This window comes from Pseudophryne corroboree, chromosome 7, assembly GCF_028390025.1.
Source record: "Pseudophryne corroboree isolate aPseCor3 chromosome 7, aPseCor3.hap2, whole genome shotgun sequence".
NCBI lineage: Eukaryota > Metazoa > Chordata > Amphibia > Anura > Myobatrachidae > Pseudophryne > Pseudophryne corroboree.
The window spans coordinates 127,966,351-127,989,434 of NC_086450.1; the positions used below are offsets into that span (position 1 = coordinate 127,966,351).

A 23,084-nucleotide genomic window follows, 5' to 3' on the forward strand; every position below is an offset into this window, starting at 1 on the left:
GTTGGGCTGTTTGAACAGCCGAGTGAAGCACTTTCCACAGCCTCCTACTGTGGAAAGTGCTTCACCCCCCCCATGAACATCGCTGGCACATGGAAAATAGCTCAGTGTGTATGCACTGACCTATTTTTCTGCCAGCGATGTTCACGATCATCGCTGTGCATACACGCTGGGCAAAAACGCCCAGTGTGTATTATGCACCTTAAGAGGGAAATGTATCAAACATTCTAAAGAGTTGAGAAGTGGATAAGTGGAGAATTGTCTATAGTAACCAAATAGCTTCTACATATCACTTGATAAATGTCAACTAGAAACTGATTTGTTGCTATTGGCAACTTCTCCACTTCTCTACTCTTTAGAAGGTTTGATACATTGCCCCTAAATGTGTTATCACTTGGCCAGTTATCTAATGGTTCCAAACATGTAGCAAAGCTCTTCCAAAAGAAATAACATCACATGCAGGCACACAGATGGAGTCTCTGAAAAGAGGAAATGCTCCCTTTACCCCAGCTTTACATATAGAGTTCTGATCTCCGTCCCAGGGCAGGCCCGAAACTAGGAGTTTTGTCAGCCATTAACTTGGCACCCCCTCCCCCCATCCAAGTCTGGGGGCGAGGGCAACAAAGCCTCTTGCGGGCTTGGTGGCGAGAGTATTCTTGCCACAGGTTCTGTCTTGCCACAGGTTCTGTTCCCACTCTGTGGGTGTCGTGGACACCCACGAGCAGGAATAGTCCCTGACGACTGTCGGGATGTCCAGGGGGCGGGATGTGGGTGCTGGTATTGTGAACATAATTATATCCCATACATATATAGTGACATGTATACATACAGTGACACACGACACACATACAGATATGTAGTCACACACCTATTCACATACAGTCACATGCAAGTACGCATTCATACACACATATATAGTAGTCAGTCACACACACATACAGTACCCCCTCCCATACTCACTGTGATGCTTCTCTCTTCCCCTCCTCTCTCCTATCCTGCTGGCTGGCTGGCATGGCACTGTGTACAGTGTCGTTTAGCCCCGCCCCCTCTTCGGACCTCATCATGCTTCTTTTCCAGTGCAGCAGTGCACTGTATGCAATGATTAAATGCATGGGGGGGTAACTTGTCCTCTGTGCCCACTCTTAATCCTGCTCTGCCGATCACACGCTGCAAAGATTAAACTGAAAGTGAACTACAGCTCCCGGCAGCAAGGGCTGCAGGGAGATGTCGTTTTTTTTCAGTTTCATCTCAGCATTGCAGTGTTTTTCTACTTCATAGATGGCACTGTCTCTAAGCGACCGCTGCCGCATAGGGAGGGGGCGTTAGGGGGGGGTTTAAGTGCCAGTCTCGGCGCCCTCTCCAATCCGGCACCCAGGTCACATGCCCCCCTAGTTGCGGCCATGCCCAGGGTGTGGTTCAATAGATTTACAGTAAAAAGATAGACAGTCAATAGGTAGACTCTAAATAGTCGACATGCAAAAGGTAGACAGTGTCAAAAGGCTGACAGGGTCAAAAGGTCAACATGGTAGACAGTAGAAAAAGTTGACAGGTCAAAATGTCGATATGAGAATAGTCAACACAAAAATGGTCGACACCAGGGGCGTCTCTTCCTATGGACTTAATGGGCAGTTGCCAAAGGGCCCCAGGATTCTCAGGGCCCGTGACTGATTCCACCCCCTACCCCACCGGTCAGAATAATTGGGTGGCTGGGGAGCCTTCCCTGGTGTCTAGCGCACCTTCACCTGGTCTCCATTATTTTCACCCTAAGAGCCCCCTGCACCGGTTCCTCTGCCCCTTTCACCGACACTGATCACCACTGGAACACAGGTTTGTCTGCATTTGTTGCCGCTGCTCCAAACAGCCTGGCCCACAGCTCTCACTGAAACTGCAGCTCTACTCCCTTCTTTGTTGCCTGCTGCTCAGTCTCCTTATCCCCGAATGCCTATATGGACCCTCCTCTGCTATCCAGACACTGACAGCCGCTGCTCCCCTCACCCCGGCCCGCTGCTAACAGGGACCTTGGCTTGGCTATCTTGTCCTGTTCCTGTTCTGCCTCTAATCTTATCACACCCCAACGTGATTCTGCCTCCTCTTTCAACTCATTGGGACTTTCCACCTGAACTAACCAGCTACAGATGTGTCCTCCTACATCCTTGCTGCCGTCATGTTACACAGCCCTTCTAGGTAACGCCGAGCATCCTTATGAGCGACTTTTTCCATTCAAATGTGTCTTAAGTCGCATTGCTATGCAAATAGGATGCACAAGCAGCTTACTGTGTTTTACTGGAAATTACTGTAACATAGTTTTTTGTATGCAGATACAGCCGCTGTCACACACAGAATATAGGCATGCCACATATCATTTTAATCAGCATAAGCTGCTTGTGCATCCTAGTCACATAGCAATGTGAATAAGACGCATTGTCGGTTAAAAAAAAGACACCTCACGTTAGCAGTGCTGCCCGGAAGCTGCCAGCTGACTCACGCCAGGCATCTCCTGCTGCATGGCGTATTGAGGCAAGATGTATGAGGACACATCTCTGCCTGTTGCTATGTTACCACATGGCTCCCCTGGGTCCTCTTTCTGTGTAATATCCCTGGGGTGAGTCCTGTCATCGCTCTTGGCTGTGAACCTGGCCCTCTACACCCCTCCACCAACCACCCCATTCTCTCTTTATCAGGTGCTTCCACATTGACTCCCTGGACCTCTCCCGGAATCTGTATAATATCAGCTGCAAAAGTCTGGACTTCCAAATTGTACTTTCTAGCAGTAAGTACCTATCACCAATATTTTCTTCACTAGTTCCTGCCTTATTAGATATCTTTTTATTTGCTGTATTATGGACAGTATTCACTTCCTTATCTCATTGGTTTTACCTACTGTATTACCTACTGTGAGTGTACACTGTACATCCTCCCGCCTCTAATCCCTAATTCTAACCCCCACTCTCTACTATCTACTCCAATTATCATCTGACATGTCTCCTCGCTCCCTACTCATACCTGTCCTCACACCCTGCCATTGTTTTACTCCCAGAGCCATCCTACCCTTTCACACCAGCAACCCAGCCAATCTCACCCAGATCCCCTCTCTTCCCTCTCTCCTCCTCTCCTATGCCTTCTGGAATTCCAGATCCATCCACAACAAACTGTCAGCTATCTACACAACCTCTTCATCTGCTACTCTCTTAATCTCCTTGCTATCACTTAAACCTATCTTTCCTTCATTGTCACTGCTCCCCCTACAGCTCTCTCCTATGGGGGCCTCTCCTTCACCCACTCCATCAAACCTGATGATCAGCATTAAATTTGCCTTCCCACCACTTCTAACTTTCCACTTTGACCACTTTCCATAGCAACAACCCCCCCCCCCCTAACAGACAGAACACCAACTGCTGCCATTGATTGCACACACACCCCTCCCCCGAGACATAAAAGGCTCCCAGTAGCAAATACCCCACCCTGGACAGAACATCCGCCACCATTAGCATTCCCCACCCACCGGGACAGAAATGCCTGGCAAATGCTCATACCCCAGAAAGAACAGCCACTGTCGAAAGGACCCTCCCCTAGAAAAGAACACCTCACCCCCCCCCCTCCCACCCCCACATACACCTCGGCTGCTGATAGAACCAAACCCTCACTCCCCCCCTCCAGATACAGCTGTTGATAAAAACTCCCCACTGTTACGATCCGGGAAACTGGATACACTTATTTACCTTCTAAGTGCCTTCTGTGACTGTCCCTGCAGTCCAAGCCTGGATTCCACCTGCTCTGTCTGCATGCAGCGCGCTGCACGGCATCTTCTCAGTCTTCCCTCAGCGATCCCGGCAGCACTGTCATGGCGACTAGTCAGCATGTTCTTCCTGTTCCAGTGGATGGTGTCTCCTGTCCTTCGCGGCCTCTGCCGCCATTACTACAGGTTTCCACAATCTGATACAAACAGACTTTCCCTCCAGAATCAGCCATGTTTGGTCTCATCACATGACTCTCCATAGCCTATCTACTGCACTCTGGACTCTCCCTGATTGCTCAGCTAATACCTGCTTCCCAGCTGGTATAAATATCCTGCATCAAGGCTGCCAAATCGTCAGTGCTTTGGATGTCTATCTCAGTGTTAGCTGTCTCTCTTGTCTGTGTATGTTCCTGCTTGCTGTCTTCAGGTATTCCAGCTCCTGTGACCTTGCTCCACTTAAAGAGATCTGCACCAGTTTCCACCTTGCGGTGCTGCCTGACTCCAGCGGTGTTCCTACATTGCTCTCAGTGATCTGCAGTTATTCTTCACCGGCTTCCAGCTCTCAGTGGTGTTCCAGTATCGCTTCCAGCTCTCAGCACTGTTCCAGTATCGATTCCAGCTCTCAGCGCTGTTCCAGTATCGCTTCCAGATCTCAGTGCTGTTCCAGTATCGCTTACAGCTCTCAGCGGTGTTCCAGTATCACTTCCAGCTCTCAGCGGTGTTCCAGTATCGCTTACAGCTCTCTGTGGTATTCCAGCATCGCTTCTATTCACCATCGGTGTTCCAACATCGAACCACAGTTCTCCATCGGTGCTCCTACCATCGAACTCTGCATTGGGGAGTTCCATAGCACCTTCACCATCTGGGCCGGTTCTCCTCGGCATCACAGTACGTTCTCCAGAGCTCACCTCAACCTCCGTGCATTGCTACCATCTCCAACTTCCAGTGAGCCATCTGCTGGTCAGCAGGCCCGCCATCAAGGGGGTACTGTGGGTACTTCAGTCCCAGGCCCAGCCATAAAGGGGGCTCGGGTGGCAGCGGTGAGGGCACCGCCAGGTCGCCAGCATTACAGCTAGTGCACCGGCAGCAGTAGGCAGCAGCTATGTAGGGACAAGGACAGCAGCAATTTAAATGTGCCACCAGCCGCAAGCCATTCGGAGCTCAATCCTGATTGGCTGCCAGTCCGCGAGCTCCGATTGGCTCGCGGGCCGCGGCAAGTGTCACATTTGAAATACTGCTGTCCTTGTCTCTTCATGGCTGCTGCTAGCTGTAACACTGGAGACCTGGCGCTACCCACACCGCTACCACCCGGGGCTCAGATGCCGCTACTGCTGAAAAGCCCAGAGGGGGGGGGGGAGCCGCTCTCTCCTCTTGGGCCCTCCCCTTTTCCTTGTGTGACTGGTGCTGTGCTTCTGCTGCAGCTCTGCCAAGCCCAGATAACTAAATTGTAATTAGTACTGTATCAGCCTCTCCCTCTCTATTTCTCCCTATTACCTGCTCCCTGTCACCCTCTTCATGTCACCCTCTAACTCCTCCTGTCACCCTCTAACTCCCCCTGTCATCCGTTCCATCACCATCTATTCACAGCTCCGCCCACCTCTGCGTCCCGCCTATCCCGTGGGGCCCTGCCCATTTTGTCAGTCCCGGGCCCCAGAATTTCTGATGGCAGTCCTGCTGGTCAGTATCAGTACATTCATCTATACAGTGGTTAGCTGCCGATGGGTATCTGAACTCTGTGCTTAATAAACAAACTTTACTTTTATCCTGTCGTCTTGGTCACGCCTTCGGGTATCGGTGCTAAGGTTCCCTGCATGTCCAAGAATCCCATATTACCTCCCAGGTTCAAGTACACGTCAGCCCCTACACCTGAGACTACCTCAGGTCAGCCTCAGCCCTCAGGTGTAACACCTACCCCCTGACAGATGGACAGAACGACACTGCCACCAACAGCAACTCTCCCCGTAGGATAGAAGTGGATGCAGAAAGCACCCCCCCCCCCGACAGAACAACCTCCAGACAGAGGTAGGGGCCCCAGTCCATTACTTTTCCCGGGGGCCAACATTACTTTTCCCAGGGGTCTGTTAAGATGGCCCAGGTTTTTTTTGTGTCATTTTGTGTTTCACCATACCTGAGTGAAATTGGTGGAAACGTATACACTTGTGGGCTAATTTTGCTCGCCACGCTTCGATCAAATTGCCTCGCTCTACTACCGCTGTACTCTGCATAGATTACTATTCCCAATCAGAGTCCATGTGGATGCTAAAGAATTAAAAAGTTGAAAAAAGTAAAAAAAAACTTGTGTCGAGCATTGTCATGTTGACCTTTTGAACCTGTTAACCTTAAGCACTGCCTCCCTTTTATCCATTGAACTTTCACCAAGTTGACCTTTTGAACATGTCGACTTTTTGCATGTCAACAAATTTGGTGTCGACCTGTTGACTGTCTTTTTAATTATGTGAGTCCCCATGTGAGGCTAATGGCTCTTTTAGGAAAAGTTGAAGTTCTGAGATGCATTTTGGAGTTAAGAATTTGCCAAATGGCATATGAGGGTGTATGTAGCGCATTGTGAGGCATCCATGCAATGTTTTTAGATGAGTGTAGTGATATGCGTGTTATCTGGTGTCTCTTTCTTTGATGAAATGTATTGTAACTTATAACCAGTGCCAGATTTATCTAGGGGCTGCAGGGCTACAGCCCCCCCCCCCCCCCCCCGTCCCAACCCTCTGTAAATACCCATCCACAAGGAATGCCTGGCAGGGGCAGTAGCTTCCCGTTGGAAGTACTCCCTGATGATCACATGAGATAAAGGCAGTCCCAAGGGAAGGTGTTTTCTCCCCTGGGGACTGCCAAACCAGACTGCGATAGCAGAGAGTACATCCCATGGGAAACATCTCCCCTCCTATTACAGCAGCCCTGTCCAGCTTCTAGGGGATGCAGCCAATATAGTCCCTAGAAGCTGGCTTGTTAATTTGTGAACATTCAATCCTGCGCATGAGCACATTAAAAGACCCCCCCTTCCAACCAAGGTAGGAGTTGCTGCTGCTTAGAACTGATAATAATGGTAATGTGAAACCCATTTGCAGACAAGAGGTCAGCTAATAGGTGTGCGCAGTATTAATGTGTGCACTGTCAGATAGGCTTGTCTAGCACTATTTTATGTGAGAGAGTAAGAATCCGAAGAAGTGGGGGGAGGGCTGTATGGGATGGGTACGTGGACTCGACTCTGATTATGTCCGTCCCAGAATACAGGGGCTGGCATGTGAACAAGATTAACAACATAGGCACACCTATGGGTTCCCTCATGTGGCCCTTGAAGGGTATCATGTTGTCCATCAGGGTACTATACTGATCGAAGTTGTTGAACACATACTGAAAACATCTCCTGCAGTTGATGCAAAACCTCATCCCCTGACCCATTATTGTCTTTAAGTTTCTAGAAATCACAAAACAGACAAACTCTTCTATGATCCACTTCTACATGTACAGATAGCTTACTTAAGGAAGTTGAACTTTCTTCGTCTTCCTGGATTTTCCTGTTCGGCAAGAGAGTTGTGGGAGAAGGAGGGAGACACCACACAGCTTTATGTTATTGGCATTTGTTGGGCTGAACATAACACATACGAAAAAAATCCATCCATGTAAGCATTCCCAGGATGTAACATGTAAGGACCGCAGCAGTTCTGTCCTATATCTGCCATAGTCTCTCCATTTCTGATCACAGAAACAGCTCCCATAGGTTTCTACGAAAGATCCTAAACTATTATTTACCAAGCTATGTAAGGCAAAACATTCTGTAGCTTGGACCTGGTAGTGTATGCCATCTACAGATGACGTCAGCCCATAGTAGTCAAAGGGATACGCCATCAATACTTTTAATGGGAGAGGGCTCCTTCAGATTCCTCAACGTCAGCTCTCACTGACTAATGTGGATGCCGATAGCCGGGCATGCGCAGTATATGTGCCAGGTTCGTACATGGAAGCAAAGTGATAGCCCTGTCCTAGCCATTTGACAGGACAGGGCATTTCCAGCTCTGTCCTGGTGCACCAACATTGATAAACGCTACTGCATTGGGAGTTGGGGCGTAGTTATCACTTCCCAATCTGTAATGCAGTTCTTGATAAATAAGCCCTAAATTATCAACTCATAATTCAATGGTACAGCATTAAACCACAAACCTAAACATGAGTTTATGTATGGGATACTATATGTTTCCATACAGTTAATTAAATAATATAGCTTTTCTAGAGCCTTATCACACCATAAAGGACTAGCTTCCAGATCTGTATTAGGAAATCCCTCAGGCATTTGCTAGGTTTGCCAGTTGTCTGTACACTGTTTGACTCAAGCAGCTGTTACCTTATTCTGTTTTCTGGTATTCTGTGGCTGACACACTTGCATCCTAGTAATGTTATTACTTTTGAATATTATTTCTATGTCTTTTTATGTCTTGAAAACCCCTCTACATACCACCTTTTGAAACATTTCTTTCCTCGCTATTGCGATTCATACTGTATAAAGAGTCATCTTGACGCCTGTGTACTGAAACCAGGAAGGAATTTCATATTTTCATATTGTTCCACAAAGCTACAGTGATAGAGGACATCCATTTAACATATTACATGGTGTACTGAATTTGTTACATCCCTTCTACATGCATAGAATGCATGTACTATTTGCATGTAGAATGCTGTTTGCATGTAGAAGAAGTTGTCATTAAAGAGCAGTGCGGAGGTAATAAAGTAAACTGCAAAACAAAAAAATGAAAGCGTAACAGTTTCATATAAAATGATAAATACAAGCAATATACTGTTGTGTACCTTTTCAAAGATAACATTTTATTTCTGTTAAAAGGTCCATAGAAAGAGAATATTAAGATTCCAATGTGGATGCTTATCTTACCTAAAACACTCATGTTTAATATTACATATTATAAATAAGGGATTAACAACCACTGGCATGGTCACATTATGTGCCGTCTAGTACTGCCAGTAAGGTAAATTTGGCTGGTCTCTATATTTTTTTGTTTTGTGTTTTGATGGCCAAAATGTTGACTTTTTTACTGACTTACGTAAATTTACTGTTGGCAACTACACTTTACATATTCTCACTCTGCCACCTGGGGAAAATTTGGGGTTAGATTAAAAATCACCCTTAATACTAAACCGGAAGGGACTCCGAAAGCTACTGGTGGCCCTATGTCTGACATGCGGCAGTACCTAAAGACTCCTACTGCTGATCTTCCTTCCGCTGATACTCATCCAGCTTTGCCCACTCTATCCACATTTTCTGACGGCATTTCGGTCACAGGTGACGCGACGTCTCTGCAGACTCCATCTTTAAACAAAGAGATAAGTGAAATCCTGTCACACATCAAATCGTTGCCCACAAAACAAGATTTCCTAGCGTTGGAAACCCACCTGCTCACTACCATTAAACTGTAAGTCTCCACTCTGCAGGCTGACATGTCAAACCTCGGTGCCCGGATTGATACCGTGGAAGGTCACGAACAGGCGACAGCTGCCGCCTTTACACAACTTACTGATGTGGTCTGACACCAAGCCACTGAAATTGCTTCGTTAAAATCGCATATAGAAGATTTGGATAATTGTGGAATACGCAATAATATCATGGTCAGAGGCCTTTCGGAGGATATCCCACAGTCTTGCCTAACGGACATTCTCACGAAGATATTTGGAGAAATCCTAGACCTGGACCCAAATGATGATATTCGATTTGACAGAGCACATCGCGCTCTCAAACCTAGAGGCCTACCTACTGATAAACCTCGGGATGCGATATGTTGCCTCCACTATTACACCCAAAAGTGAAAATCTTGGGAAGGGTTCGGCAACTTGACAGCACAGAAATACAGTGCGATAAGATTCAACTATTTCCTGACCTGGCATGGTCCACTTTACAACAGCACCGTGCCTTAAAACCCCTCACTGAGGCACTGCACAAGATTGATATGAAATATCGCTGGGGCTCTCCGTTCTATCTTCAGGTCACTCATAATGGAAAACCGGTTACTTTACACAAACCAGCAGATTTACTGAACTTCTTCTCCTCGCTGGGTATGCAATCTATAGATCTTACTGATTGGGGATCTTATCACCACAAACCTGAACTGCCTTCCCTCAAATTTCAACCCGATCTGTGGAAACAAGTTCATTCCTCCAGACGACAAACCAAGTCGACTCTCTTTCCAACCTCATCTGAAGTAACTTGAACTGTTTGCCGTTTCATTGGTTGGTAAGCTACTTGTCGCCTTCTGTTCGTTTCAGCGTCCATGTGGGACTTGTCCACGGTGTTTCTGTATAGTAGGTGACCAATAGCTGTTGTTGACTCAATTATGTCTTTGCAATACGTTTGAATGTTTCCTTTATATTCTCTGTTCTGATTCATGTTTGTTTGTTTTTCTTATTGTTTTTCATGTTTTTAAATTGCTGACTATTGTGGCTCTTGTAGCCTTTCTCCCATCGTTTTTTCTCTAGGGTTCCGGGTATACACACCCATACAATTTGGATGGTCTTTACTGTGCTGTTTTGCTATACGCACCTGTGCTTTCTATAGCTTGGGTCATCGCTCTAGTCGACCCCCTTAGTACCCCCCACTATGCTACACCTAGGAAAATATTGGTCTGGGAGCAGGCAGGTATCCTCTCCTGGTTCAATTGCAGCTGTAGTCTTGTTTTTGATTCTCCCTTTTCTATTTTCTTTCACTCTCTTCCGATTTGTGTATTGCTTTCGATCGTTCCTATTCCCACCCCTCATTCAACTCTCTCTCCTTCTATATTTCTTCCTCTTCTGTTCTCCTACATTCCCTCCTCTTTCTCTCCTTTTTCTTTCCCCCCTTGCAGGGGACTGTTAGAGTATCATCTTTTCACTACTGTTGACTTTTTTGTGTTTTTGACTAATAGGCCTCATGATACTGATTCCCCATGACTGGTTCCAATGATCTGAAAATTGCTACTTTTAATGTCAAAGGTTTGAACATTATTGAGAAAAGCTCTAAATTACTTAAATGTCTTAGAGATGACAGGGTCGACATCGCTTTTATCCAGGAAACTCATTTTAAACTGGGACATGCCCCTTCACTCAAGTGTCATTACTAGCCTCATGTTTTTATGGCTAATAATTCAGCTGGGAAAACTTTGGGAGTAGCTATATTGATAGCCAGACACTTGCCGATCACTAATATATCAACCCACAAACTGATGGCGGGTAGAGGCTTATTGATCAAGTGTGACATTCACGCTCCTTTTCCTTAATCAATAGATACGCCCCAATGTGAAACAACCTACTGTACCTTCCTTTTATCTATATTGGAAAAAGCGGAACCTATGTTAGAAGGGATAGTGGTGATGGGGGTGATTTAAATTGGTCTCTGGATCCTTCTCAAGACACTTCCAATAAGGCCCTATATAGACCTGAAAAGGAATATAGATGAGTGCGACGCACCCTCCTGGACCACCAGCTGTTAGATACTTGGAGACTTTCTCACCCCTCGGACTCGGATTTCTTGTTTTACTCCTAAGCCCATCAATCATATTCTAGAATTGACTCCTTGTTTCTCAGCCATCGACATCTCCATCTTTTATCGGACACCTCTACCGGTTCCATTACGTGGTCTGACCATGCACCTGTCTTCCTTCACTTAATGCTCCCCCACCCCATACCGAAGCCCTGGACTTGGCGCTTTAATGACACCTTTTTGCAAGACGTTCATTGTAAATCCCAATTAGACTCTGCCATCGATGCATATATCATTGACAATGATCGAGAGGAGACATCCAAAATTTCTGTATGGGAAGCGCACAAATGTGTCTTACGTGGTACCTGTATCCAGTTAGGCTCATACTTAAAAAAACAAAATACACGGCAGAAAGATGAGTTATTGGATAAAGTTAAATTGTTAGAATCCTCCCATAAAGCCTCCCTTTCTCCTACATACCATGTTGAACTAGAAGAGGCTTGGGCCTCCCTTAACAGACTTCTTTCAAACAAAATAAAATTATTGTTTAGTAAATGCAGGAGTCACCACTATCAATGGGGTAAAAATCCTGGTAAACTTTTGGCCAAAGCTCTTCGTGAACAACATGCTACAACCTTTATACATACCATAAAAGATAATCATGGATCTACATACAACAAAACACGGAAGATTGCTGAGGCTTTTAGATCTTATTACACCAAATTGTATAATCTTTCAGGGATGCGGGATGATTAACATAGACTATCTCATCAAACTTCTGTCGCCTCTTACTTACACTCCCTGAATTTTCCTACTCTGACTCAAGACGATGTGGACTTCCTTGACGAGCCCTTCTTGGCCAAGGAAGTGATTAAGGTAATAGAAGATTACCCCTTGGTAAAAGACCTGGCCCAGATGGTTTCTCCATCGCATACTACTGTATATAGCTTTTAAAGACAAATAAGCCCCCCTGCTTACATGTGCATTTCATTCCATCTCTGACAAATCACACTTTTCTAAACACTCCTTAGAAGCTCATATAGCTGTTATTCCAAAAGACGGTAAAGACCCTAGTGTCTGCTCAAGCTACAGACCCATATCTTTATTGAATATAGATATAAAATTATTTGCCAAGTTAATATCGAACCGCTTAAAACTTTTATTGCCTGAATTGATTCATGGAGATCAGGTTGGCTTTGTTCTGGGTTGCGAGGTGAGGGACAACACAATTAAAGTCATCAACCTGATCCACTACGCCTCACAATCCCCTTTGTCCTCCATTGTGCAGTCCACAGATGCGAAGAAAGCATTTGACAGAGTTGATTGGGGATTTATGACTGGTGTACTTCGCCTCCTAGGACTGGGCCATAGCTGTCTCCACAGAATCTTGGCCCTTTATGATACACCGACGGCGAAGGTTAGGATGAATGGTTTATTATCTGATCCCTTCGAAATATCGAACGGTACGAGACAAGGCTGTCATTATCACCACTCTTATTTGTGTTGTGTATAGAGGCTCTCGCGAGAGCTGTTAGACTAAACTCGGATATTTCAGGGTTACGTGTCGGCGGCCAAGATTATAAGCTTGCTCTTTTTGCCGATAACCTATTGGCCTGATCTCAAAGCCCACAATATCCCTCCCTAATCTTATGGTTGAATTTCGGAGATTTGGAGATCTCTCCAGTCTCAAGATAAATTACTCAAAATCTGTAACTATGACTTTAACAACCCGTACTGACGATATCAATAATCTGAAGCATGCTTTTCCCTTCGCTTGGAATGACACCAAACTAAAATATCTGGGTGTTTAAATTTCTCGAGACTTAGCTAAATTATTCTCTTTAAACTTCAAACCACTATTACAAGCTCTCTGCTTTGATTATCAGAAATGGAGATCTTTACGTTTATCATGGTTTGGCAGGATAAACGTTGTTAAAATTAATTCTCTACCAAAGATTTTATATAAATTGCAAACTCTTCCTATCTATATTCCTCCAGTGTGGTTCCAATCTATCCAGAGTCTCACTCGAAAATTTGTTTGAGGACACACCTCTCCCCGTTTTAAATATGATATTCTCTTTTGACGGAAACACAATGGAGGAATGCAACTTCCTCATATTTCTAGTTATTATAACCAAGCGGTTCTTCTAAATCAAGTTTTAGAGTGGACCCGTGCAAAGGATTAAAAACTGTGGGTATCTCTAGAAGAGCAGTGCCTTTCTACTCACATAGGGATTATCCCTTGGCTACCTTCCTTGCCGACAGTGGTTCATCTGACTGTTTCCCCTACTCTTCGACTTTGGAAGAAAGTCTGTTTGCAGCCCCATTTCATCTATTTCCTCCCCTTTCACATACTTGGAGTGGGCACGCCTGCGTTTTTCCAACCGCTCCCTGAAAATGGTCAGTTGCCACTCACAAATGCCTTCTTCCTGTCAATCTCCTTGACGCGCCTGCGCATTGCGGTGCATGCGCAGTTCTGACCTGATCGCAGCGCTGCACAAAACGCTTGCGAGCAATCAGGTCTGAATTACCCCCATGGTTTTGCCCAACTGCTAACAAATTTACTGCTGCGATCAACTCTGAATTAGGCCCTAAGTCCACTCTATTCCAGTCCGCATTTCTCCTCGACGATGCTCAGTCTCCTTCTTCTCTCTTTCTTTCCCCCTCTTTCTTTTTTTCATTTTCTAACTTTTCTGTTTCTTTCCCCTCTTCCCTGATAACTTTGGTTTTAAGAGTTTTTTGTGATTTTCGCTTGGTATGTGGAATATTGTTTGTTCTATTTTCTATCAACAATATTTTATTACTGCTGCTTAATTGAGCTACTTCTCGTGGTAGTGGTTCCGTTTTTTGTAATTCAGATGCTTCCTACATGTATGGCTCTGTTTGTGATGGACTAATTAACACTATACTGTGTTTTATTTCTTTCCCATTTTTCTGTACTTTTACCATACTTGAAAATACTGTATGTATATGAAAAACCAATAAAAACAGTTTGAAAAAAAAAAAAAATCACCCTTAATTGCCCCTTATTGCCCCTAACCACCTTTTCAAAAATTGCACATTTACTAACAACTCTTTGTCTTTCGATGGTTTATGTGGACGATTTTTGTTGTGTGTGATTTGTGTAAATTTTGGTGTTTTTCGCATGGGAAGTTGCTTCAGAAGTTTCACGTGAAAGTGCTATAAGTATCACTACAATGCCTCAGAAGTCGCATTCCAACACAAACCAATTCCCACCTCAATCTGCACCATAAGTTACACCTCAAATTGCACCACAACTTGCTGTAGAGCGGCAAAATCCCCAAACCCATTCCAACCTGCTGGTTCGTATATGCATTATTTCTTGCTCCTGGGCCCTTCCAGTCAGCTGGCGCAGGCTACGCAAAATCACTGCCTGGATCCAGCCTACTCCAAAACCTGCCTCAGCCTTGAGAGCAGAAAGTGAGTGCTGGAGGTAACTTGGTGGGCTTGTATTAGCATCCTGATTGGGTAAGTCTTAGGGCCTAGTTCAGATCTGATTGTTGCTGTGCGTTTTTGCACAGCGGGCGATCAGGTCCTAACTGCGCATGCGTATGCACCGCAGTGTGCACATGCATCGGACAACAACGGGCATCGTCAGTCAGCAACGGGATGGTGCGAAAAATCCGATTGCACGGGCGTTCGCAAGGTGATTGACATTAAGAGGCCATTTGTGGATCCCAACTGAGCATTTACAGGAAGTGTCTGGAAAAATGCAGGCGTGTCCAAGCATTTTCAGGGAGGGTGTCTGACGTCAGCTCCGGCCCCAATCAGCCTGTTCTCATCGCACTGGAGACATGAGTCCTGGGCTGCGCACACAAAGTGATTTTTCGCAGCTCGACGTACACATGCGATCGCACACTTGCACAGCGAATTTACATCCACCCTGGAGGCGGTGACTATCTGATCGCAGGACAGCACAATTAGCAGCTCTGAATCAGGCCCTTAATTATAATGCTTTTCTGAAGTTGTTTTTTGGAAGTAAAGATGTGCACCGGAAATTTTTCGGGTTTTGTGTTTCGGATTTTTTTCAAAAACCCCTCAAAAACAGCTTAAATCATAGAATTTGAGGGTAATTTTTATCCTATAGTATTATTAACCTCAATAACCACAATTTCCACTAATTTACAGGCTATTCTGGACACCTCACACCTCATAATACTATTTTTAGTCCTAAAATTTGCACCGAGGTCGCTGGATGACTAAGCAAAGCGACCCAAGAGGGCGGCACAAACACCTGGCCCATCTAGGAGTGGTACTGCAGTGTCAGGATGGCACTTAAAAAAATTGGCCCCAAACAGCACATGATGCAAAGAAAAGAGAAAAAGAGGTGCACTGTGGTCGCTGGATGGCTAAGCTAAGCGACACAAACACCTCAATATCACAGGAAGAAAATGACAAAATCACTGGAATTATTCGTTCTAATCAATGGTATTATTGGTCCAAATCACTGGAAGAAAATGACAAAATCACTGGAATTATTCGTAAACATTTGTAGAAAGTCGCTGCTTTCTGATTACAGAAATGCTCAGATATTCCTGCGAATCCACAATCCCTTCCCAGAGGAAAAAGAAACAGGGAAACCATTGTTTGAGAACGTTTGTTCTCTTTCCTTCACAAAGGAACAAACCACTTTCCAAGAAGACTGACGTTTTTGGGATTATGGAGACATAATGTTTTTGAATATAAATCCTTTAGCAGGTGGTGTATTAGAGCAAAAGAGTGCAAGAGACCAGCCATGCAGTTTCTGAAATATTATGACAAAATGTTACTGTATTTCGTAAGCACTCATTCCTAACTCTGCTAAGTACTGTTTGGTATACTGTATCTGGCTTCCATGAGGTACTTTGTCCATTATTTCAGCTTCCATTGACCTTTTTGAAAGCGGTAGAAGAAATCGATTCTTTTTTTTAATATTTATTTTCCCCTATTTTTAATTTTCTCCTGCATAGCCCAGTAAAATGTTGCAGTGTTAAGTATTGACTTGTGCCTTCTGGGGGTCCACTTCTTCACCAAACCCAGCCAAATCTCATCCTAACCCTCTGTTCCACATTCTCTATGTACCCCATCTGTGTCACCCATGTCTGTCTACCCCTCCCCTTTAGATTGTAAGCTCTCACGAGCAGGGCCCTCTTCCCTCATGTGCTTATCCTTTGTCTTACTTTAATAATCTTCAACTGTACCACATCCAGCAGTCTTCTGCCACCTGATACTTATTCCAGTGTCATCTGCTGATGTAACTATGTGTATTTACCCTGTACTTGTCCTATACTGTCATCAACTGTAAGTTGCTGTTTTCCTGTTTGATTATTTATGTACTCTGTAATTGGGCGCTGCGGAACCCTTGTGGCGCCATATAAATAAAGGATAATAATAATAATAATATAGGGTGTATAATCCCCAGGTCTATCTCACACATCGCTCAGTACAGTATATAGGGTGTATAATCCCCAGGTGTATCTCACACATCACACAGTACAGTATATAGGGTGTATAATCCCCAGGTGTATCTCACACATCGCTCAGTACAGATTACAGGATGTATAATCACCAGGTGTATAACACACGTCGCACAGTACAGTATATAGGGTGTATAATCCCCAGGTGTATCTCACACATCGCTCAGTACAGATTACAGGATGTATAAAATCACCAAGTGTATAACACACGTCGCACAGTACAGTATATAGGGTGTATAATCCCCAGGTGTATCTCACACATCGCTCAGTACAGATTACAGAATGTATAAAATCACCAGGTGTATAACACACGTCGCATAGTACAGTATACATACTGGTCACAACAATGAAGCAGATATTGAGCACTGATTAGGATACTAGAAGTGACACAGCTGCAAGATACAGCAATGGCCTACTGTACTGTACTATATATGTATACTGCTGGTCACCAAAATGCTGCACTGTCCTACTATATACTGCTCACAATAATGCAGCACAGATATGGAATGGATACTTGCAGTGACACAGAGCTGCAAGATACAGCAATGGCCTGCTGTACTGTACTATATATGTATACTGCTGGTCACCAAAATGCTGCACTGTCCTACTATATACTGCTCACAATAATGCAGCACAGATATGGAATGGATACTTGCAGTGACACTGAGCTGCAAGATACAGCAATGGCCTACTGTACTGTACAACTATATACTGTTGGTCACCAAAATGCTGCACTGTACTACTATATATACTGCTCACAAAAATGCAGCACAGATATGGAATGGATACTTGCAGTGACACAGAGCTGCAAGATACAGCAATGGCCTACTGTACTGTACAACTATATACTGTTGGTCACCAAAATGAAGCACACTGAGCACAGATATTTGCAGCACACTGAGCACAGATATGGAGCTTTATAGGCAGAGAACGTAGATATTTGCAGCACACTGAGCACAGATATTTGCAGCACACTAAACACAGATATGGAGCTTTTCAGGCAGAGAACGTAGCCACGTCCTCTCCGTTCAATCTCCAATGCACGAGTGAAAATGGCGGCGACGCTCGGCTCTTTATATAGAATACGAATCTCGCGAGAATCCGACAGCGGGATGATGACGTTCGGCCGCGTTCGGGCTAACCGAGAAAGGCGGGAAGATCCGAGGCTGCCTCGGAACCATGTAAAATAGGTGAAGTTCGGGGGGGTTCGGATCTCGGAGCACCGAACCCGCTCATCTCTATTTGGAAGTGGTGCATTTTTTGTGCGATTCTGGTGGGGCTTTGGATGGGTCTTAGGTAAAAAAAAATGGTTATCACAAGTCAAGACACTCTAGAAAAAAACAGTGCATTGATATCGTGCATTGTGATTTTTCTGCAATTTTGGTGGGGATCTGTGTGCATTTGCGAAGACGAATCTTAGTCAATTTGCAATTACCACTAATACCAATGTATTTTGACAATGCTTGTACCGATAGTGGTTTGTCGTGATTTGGTGGGCAAAGCAGCATTCAACATGCAACTTCCATGCAAATTAATTCTTAGTAAATTCACAATTAGCAAAATCGCAACTTATTCGCAAAAAAAAAACCCCAGCAAATTGACCAAAGTCAAGCTTTAGTAAAATCTCCCCCTGCTGTCCAAATAGATTAAATAATTAAAGACATTTGCCTATCCCTTTGGAGTGCTTGTCACATTGTGCTTTCACCATGCTTACTTCCAGTTTTGCCTTTCAATATTTACTATAACCCTGGCGATAGTTTCTGGTTAGGGATTATTAGATCTACACTAAAAAGGTCTACAGTCAATAGGTCGACCACTAATGGAAAACATGCATTAGGTCGGAAAGGTCAAAAGGTTGACATGGTCAAAAGGTCAACATGGAATAGGTAAACAGTAGAAAAGGTCTTCAGGGCAAAAGGTGGACAGGGTCAAAAGGTCGACATGGAAATGGTCGACACTAAAAAGGTAGACACCATTTTTTAGGGGGTGTCATTTTTCTTCCACAAACAAGCCCCATTACTGTACCGTGTCCTCTTGCATTTTGGGCAAGGTACCTCGCTCCGCTACCACCGCACTCGCCTCTGGTTACTATTCCCAATTGTAGTCCACGTAGATGGTAAAGTATGAAAAAGTTGATTTTTTTTAAAAACTTGTGTCAACCATTGCCATGTCGACATTTTGACCCTGTCAATGTTTTGAACTATCTGCCTTTTACATGTCAACCTTTTGACCCTGTGGACCTTTTGGCCCTGTCGACCTAATGCATGTGGACCTTTAGTGGTCTACCTATTGACTGTAGACCTTTCTAGTGTAGATCTGTAGACCGGATACAATAGTTTCTATAAAAAATCATGAATGCAGTAGTGGTTGAGTCTATTCTATGATAGCCTCCACAGTATGTCAATAGTGCTCAGAACAAAGAACACTTTAAACAACTGTATTATTATCATTATTTGTGTTTAAAAATCTTGTTTTTCTCATCTCAGGTAAAAATGATATTTTTGGAGAGATGGTTCACCTTTATGCCAAGCCAGGAAAATCTAACGCTGATGTACGAGCCCTGACATATTGCGACCTACATAAAATCCAGCGGGAAGACCTTTTGGAAGTTTTGGACATGTACCCAGAATTTTCCGATCAATTTCTCACAAATCTAGAGCTGACTTTTAATTTAAGGGATGAAAACACAAAGGTTTGCAGTTTCACTATGCATGTTTTATGTTTGATTTGATTAATAATAATAGTAGTGTTAATGTGGAATGTATCCTTTAGTACTTTTGTTAAAAGGATGTATTTTTATTTTCAGTTTCAAGCCGAATATAGTCACTGTTACAGAGAGGACATTGGTGGTCATTCCGAGTTGATCGCTAGCTGCATTCGTTCGCTGTGCAGCGATGAGGCAAAAAAACGACACTTCTGCGCATGCGTATGCGGCGCAATGCGCACGCGCGACGTACTATTACAACGAACAATGTAGTTTCACACGGTCTAGCGAAGCTTTTCAGTTGCACTGCTGGCTGCAGAGTGATTGACATGAAGTGGGCGTTTCTAGGTGTCAACTGACCGTTTTCAGGGAGTGTTCGAAAAAACGCAGGCGTGCCAGGAAAAACGCAGGCGTGGCTGGGCGAACGCAGGGCATGTTTGTGACGTCAAAACAGGAACAGTCTGAAGTCATCGCACGCGCTGAGTAGGTATTGAGCTACTCTAAAACTGCACAAAAAAACGTTGCCGTCGCTCTGCGATCCTTTCATTCGCACTTCTGCTAAGCTAAAATACACTCCCAGTAGGAGGCAGCATAGCGTTTGCACGGCTGCTAAAAACTGCTAGCGAGCGAACAACTCGGAATGACCCCCATTATGCAATAACACAAATAAGAAACATAATGTACAATGAGAAATAGATGCAGATACAAAAATATGCAGAGGATGTTTCCCTCCGACTAGAAAGACAATAATAAAAATGTAAAGTATGGCAAGTAAAAACTTAGGTTGTAAGAACTTATAGAAGAAGAGGGGGGGATAGGTGGGGGGGGGGTCATCACTCGGGGCTTAAAAGCATGGGTTATAAATCAGAATGAGGGCGGAGGAGATGAGGGACCCAGAGCACTTCTCACATGCAAAGGTATGTGCAGGGGCGGATTGACCATAGGCAGAGCCGGATTAGGGGGGTCACAGGGGTTAAGTACCCCGGGCCCTCTGACATAGCTGTCCCCCTGCTGACTGCACACAGTCACGCTGTGGGCAGCTGGCAGCTGCACGAAGGGTTAAGAGCTACAGCAGTAGCTCTCTGGTTTGGATGGCACTGAGGAGAGACGGACACCCAGTGCGGAGTCGGACTAGAAGGGAAGAGGAGTCAGACCTCTGACTGCAGTGCAGATTAGAAGTGCAAAAGGTTAACAAAGCAAGGTAGTCCGGACTTGGGAGAGGTGATCGCCAAGCCACCACAGTAGTAGTGTGTGTTTCAGTCTGTAGTAGTGGGGGGTGGAGTATATCCTGGGACATTCTCCTGCTACAGTCCGGGGACGGAGGGGGGGGGGGTTGCAAGCATATCATGAAAGCTGTGTCTTCTTGTGCTGTCTGAATGCATGTCAAGAAGTGTGTGTATGTCAGTAAGTGGTGTCGGTTAGTGTGTGTTTCAGTAAGGGGGGTCTTGGTCAATAAGTGGTGTCTGTCAGTAAGTGGCACCTGTGTCAGTAGGTGTATTTGTGTTGTGTGTGTCAGTAAGGGGTATCGGCATCAAGTAAGTTGTGCCTGTGTCAGTAAGGGATGTCTGTCAGCTAATATGTATGGTAATGTGCCAGTAATCCCCCTTTTACACTGCCAATGCCAGATCCCACTCGGGAATTGGAAGCGGGTCCTTCCCGGGTGGGATCTGGCATTGGCAGCTGCTGCAGACTTTCCCGACCCGGCAACAAGCCGGGCGGGTTGCCATAGCAGCGGGGAGGCAGGGCCGGAGGTGGCGCTGGGAGATGAGCTCATCTCCGCGCCGCCTCTCCCTATCTAGTAAACGGGTCCCGGGTCGCATCGACCCTGGACCCGTTTACGCAGCCACTGACCCGTTATTCAACCCGGGTATAACACTGCTTTATTCCCGGGTTGAATTGCCAGGTCAGGCGACACACGATTTCTGCTATGCCCCTTTCACACCGCACGCCGACTTGGCAATATGGCGGGTCGACACCGGGTTATTTGTGCGGTTTAAAAGGGGTATTAGTGGTGTCAGTAAGTAGTATCTGTCAGTAAGTGAGTTAGTAAGGGATGTCTGTATCAGTAAGGGTTGTCTGTCAGTAAGTGTGTTGGTGTCGTGTGGGTCAGTAACAGGCATTTGTGTCAGTAAGGGATGTCTGTCAGCAAGTATGTATTTGTGAATGTGCGGTCTGTGTCCATAAGGGCTTTCTGTCAGTAAGTGGTGTCTGTGTAGGCATTTGTGTCAGTAAGGGGTGTATGTCAGTGTTTGGGTCATTAAGAGGTGTCTGTGTCAGTAATGTGCATCAGTAAGTGTGTCTATGTCAGCGTGTCTGTGCCAGTAACATAGTGTCTGCATCAGTAAGGGGAGTCTGTGTCAGTAAGGCAGTGTGAGTTTATGTGTGCAGCTATGGGGGCAGTGTATGTGTGGGCAGAGCCGGCGGAACACACTCAGCAAGGGGATGCAAAGCAGGGAGGCGCTAGGGTGGAGAGGCGCTTTCCCTGCTCTGCATCCCACCTGCTGTACAGCCCGCTGTTGCTGCTGGCTGCCGCCGATGACAGGCGCCGGCATTGTAAAACTGGAACGGGGAAGAATATCGCCGCTTAGCCTCACACTATACTCCGCTGTCATGTGGTGCAGAGAGGACCCGTCTGGCTCATCCCTCCTCCCAGCAACAGCAGCAGGCAGCGGGACTAAGCACAGAAGGGAGGACCTGCGTTCCGGCAAAACAGAAGCCCCGCCCTCCCAGGTCATGTCACCGGGCTCCACAAGAGATCAGACAGAGACACCACAAGTTCAGAATGTAACGTTTGTTCCATGCTCTGCCGTGTTCATGTACCTGTCAGTTGGGGCTAATGCACCTCTCCTGCACTCCCCTGAGGTAAGGTAGTCTCAGATGGAAACCAACCGCCATCCCAACTTCACCCCTTCACTTGTGCACACGGGGGGGAGCTCCCCTGCCTAATCTCATTCTGTTGCTCTCTCTCACTAGTCTCTCCCTATGAATGTCTCTATCCCCATGCCTGTCTCTCCCGCTCCTTATGGCCCCATCTCTGCCCATGCCATCTCCCTCCTCCATAACTCTCTCTCCCCATACCCCCATCTCTCTCTCCCCCATGCCCCTCTCTCTCTCTATCCTCCATGCTTCTTTCCCTCATGCCCTCTCTCTCCCCAATGCCTCTCTCTGTCTCTCCCCAGTGCACTCCCTCTCTCTTTCCTCCATGCAGCTCTTTCCCTCACCACTGTCTCTCCACGCCAATACTCTCTCGCTCCATCCATGCCTGTCTCTCTCCCGCTCTGATAGATATATAGATAGATAGATAGATAGATAGATAGATAGATAGATAGATAGATAGATAGATGTGTGTATATATATATATATATATATATACTGATGGAAATGAACGGCGGCACTCGGGAGGCAGGTAAGTGGTGAAGCAAAAAGGTGCTTTATCTACGTTTCAGGGTACGTAGCCCTGTCATGTGTCCTGATGATGGGCCTACGTACCCCAAAACATAGATAAAACACCTTTTTGCTTCACCATTTACCTGCCTCCAGAGTGCCGCCGTTCATTTCCCTCAGTGTACAGATGGACCGCAGAGTCTGGTAGGAGGGTACCAGAGCACATAAACTATCAGCTGTATCCCCCTGAGTGCCGGACATGCAATATATATATATATATATATATATATATATATATATATATATACAGGT

The 23,084-nt window shown here is 45.4% G+C and overlaps 1 protein-coding gene across 2 annotated transcripts in view; it reads left to right on the top strand.

The window, feature by feature from the left end:
• Positions 1 to 23,084, top strand: part of KCNH7 (potassium voltage-gated channel subfamily H member 7) — a 930,127-nt gene that overhangs the window by 808,803 nt on the left and 98,240 nt on the right. For both annotated transcript variants that reach the window (XM_063933624.1, XM_063933625.1), the window contains one exon: positions 19,171 to 19,376. In XM_063933624.1, coding sequence (XP_063789694.1) covers positions 19,171 to 19,376 — 206 coding nt within the window. The remainder of the gene's footprint in view (positions 1 to 19,170; positions 19,377 to 23,084) is intronic.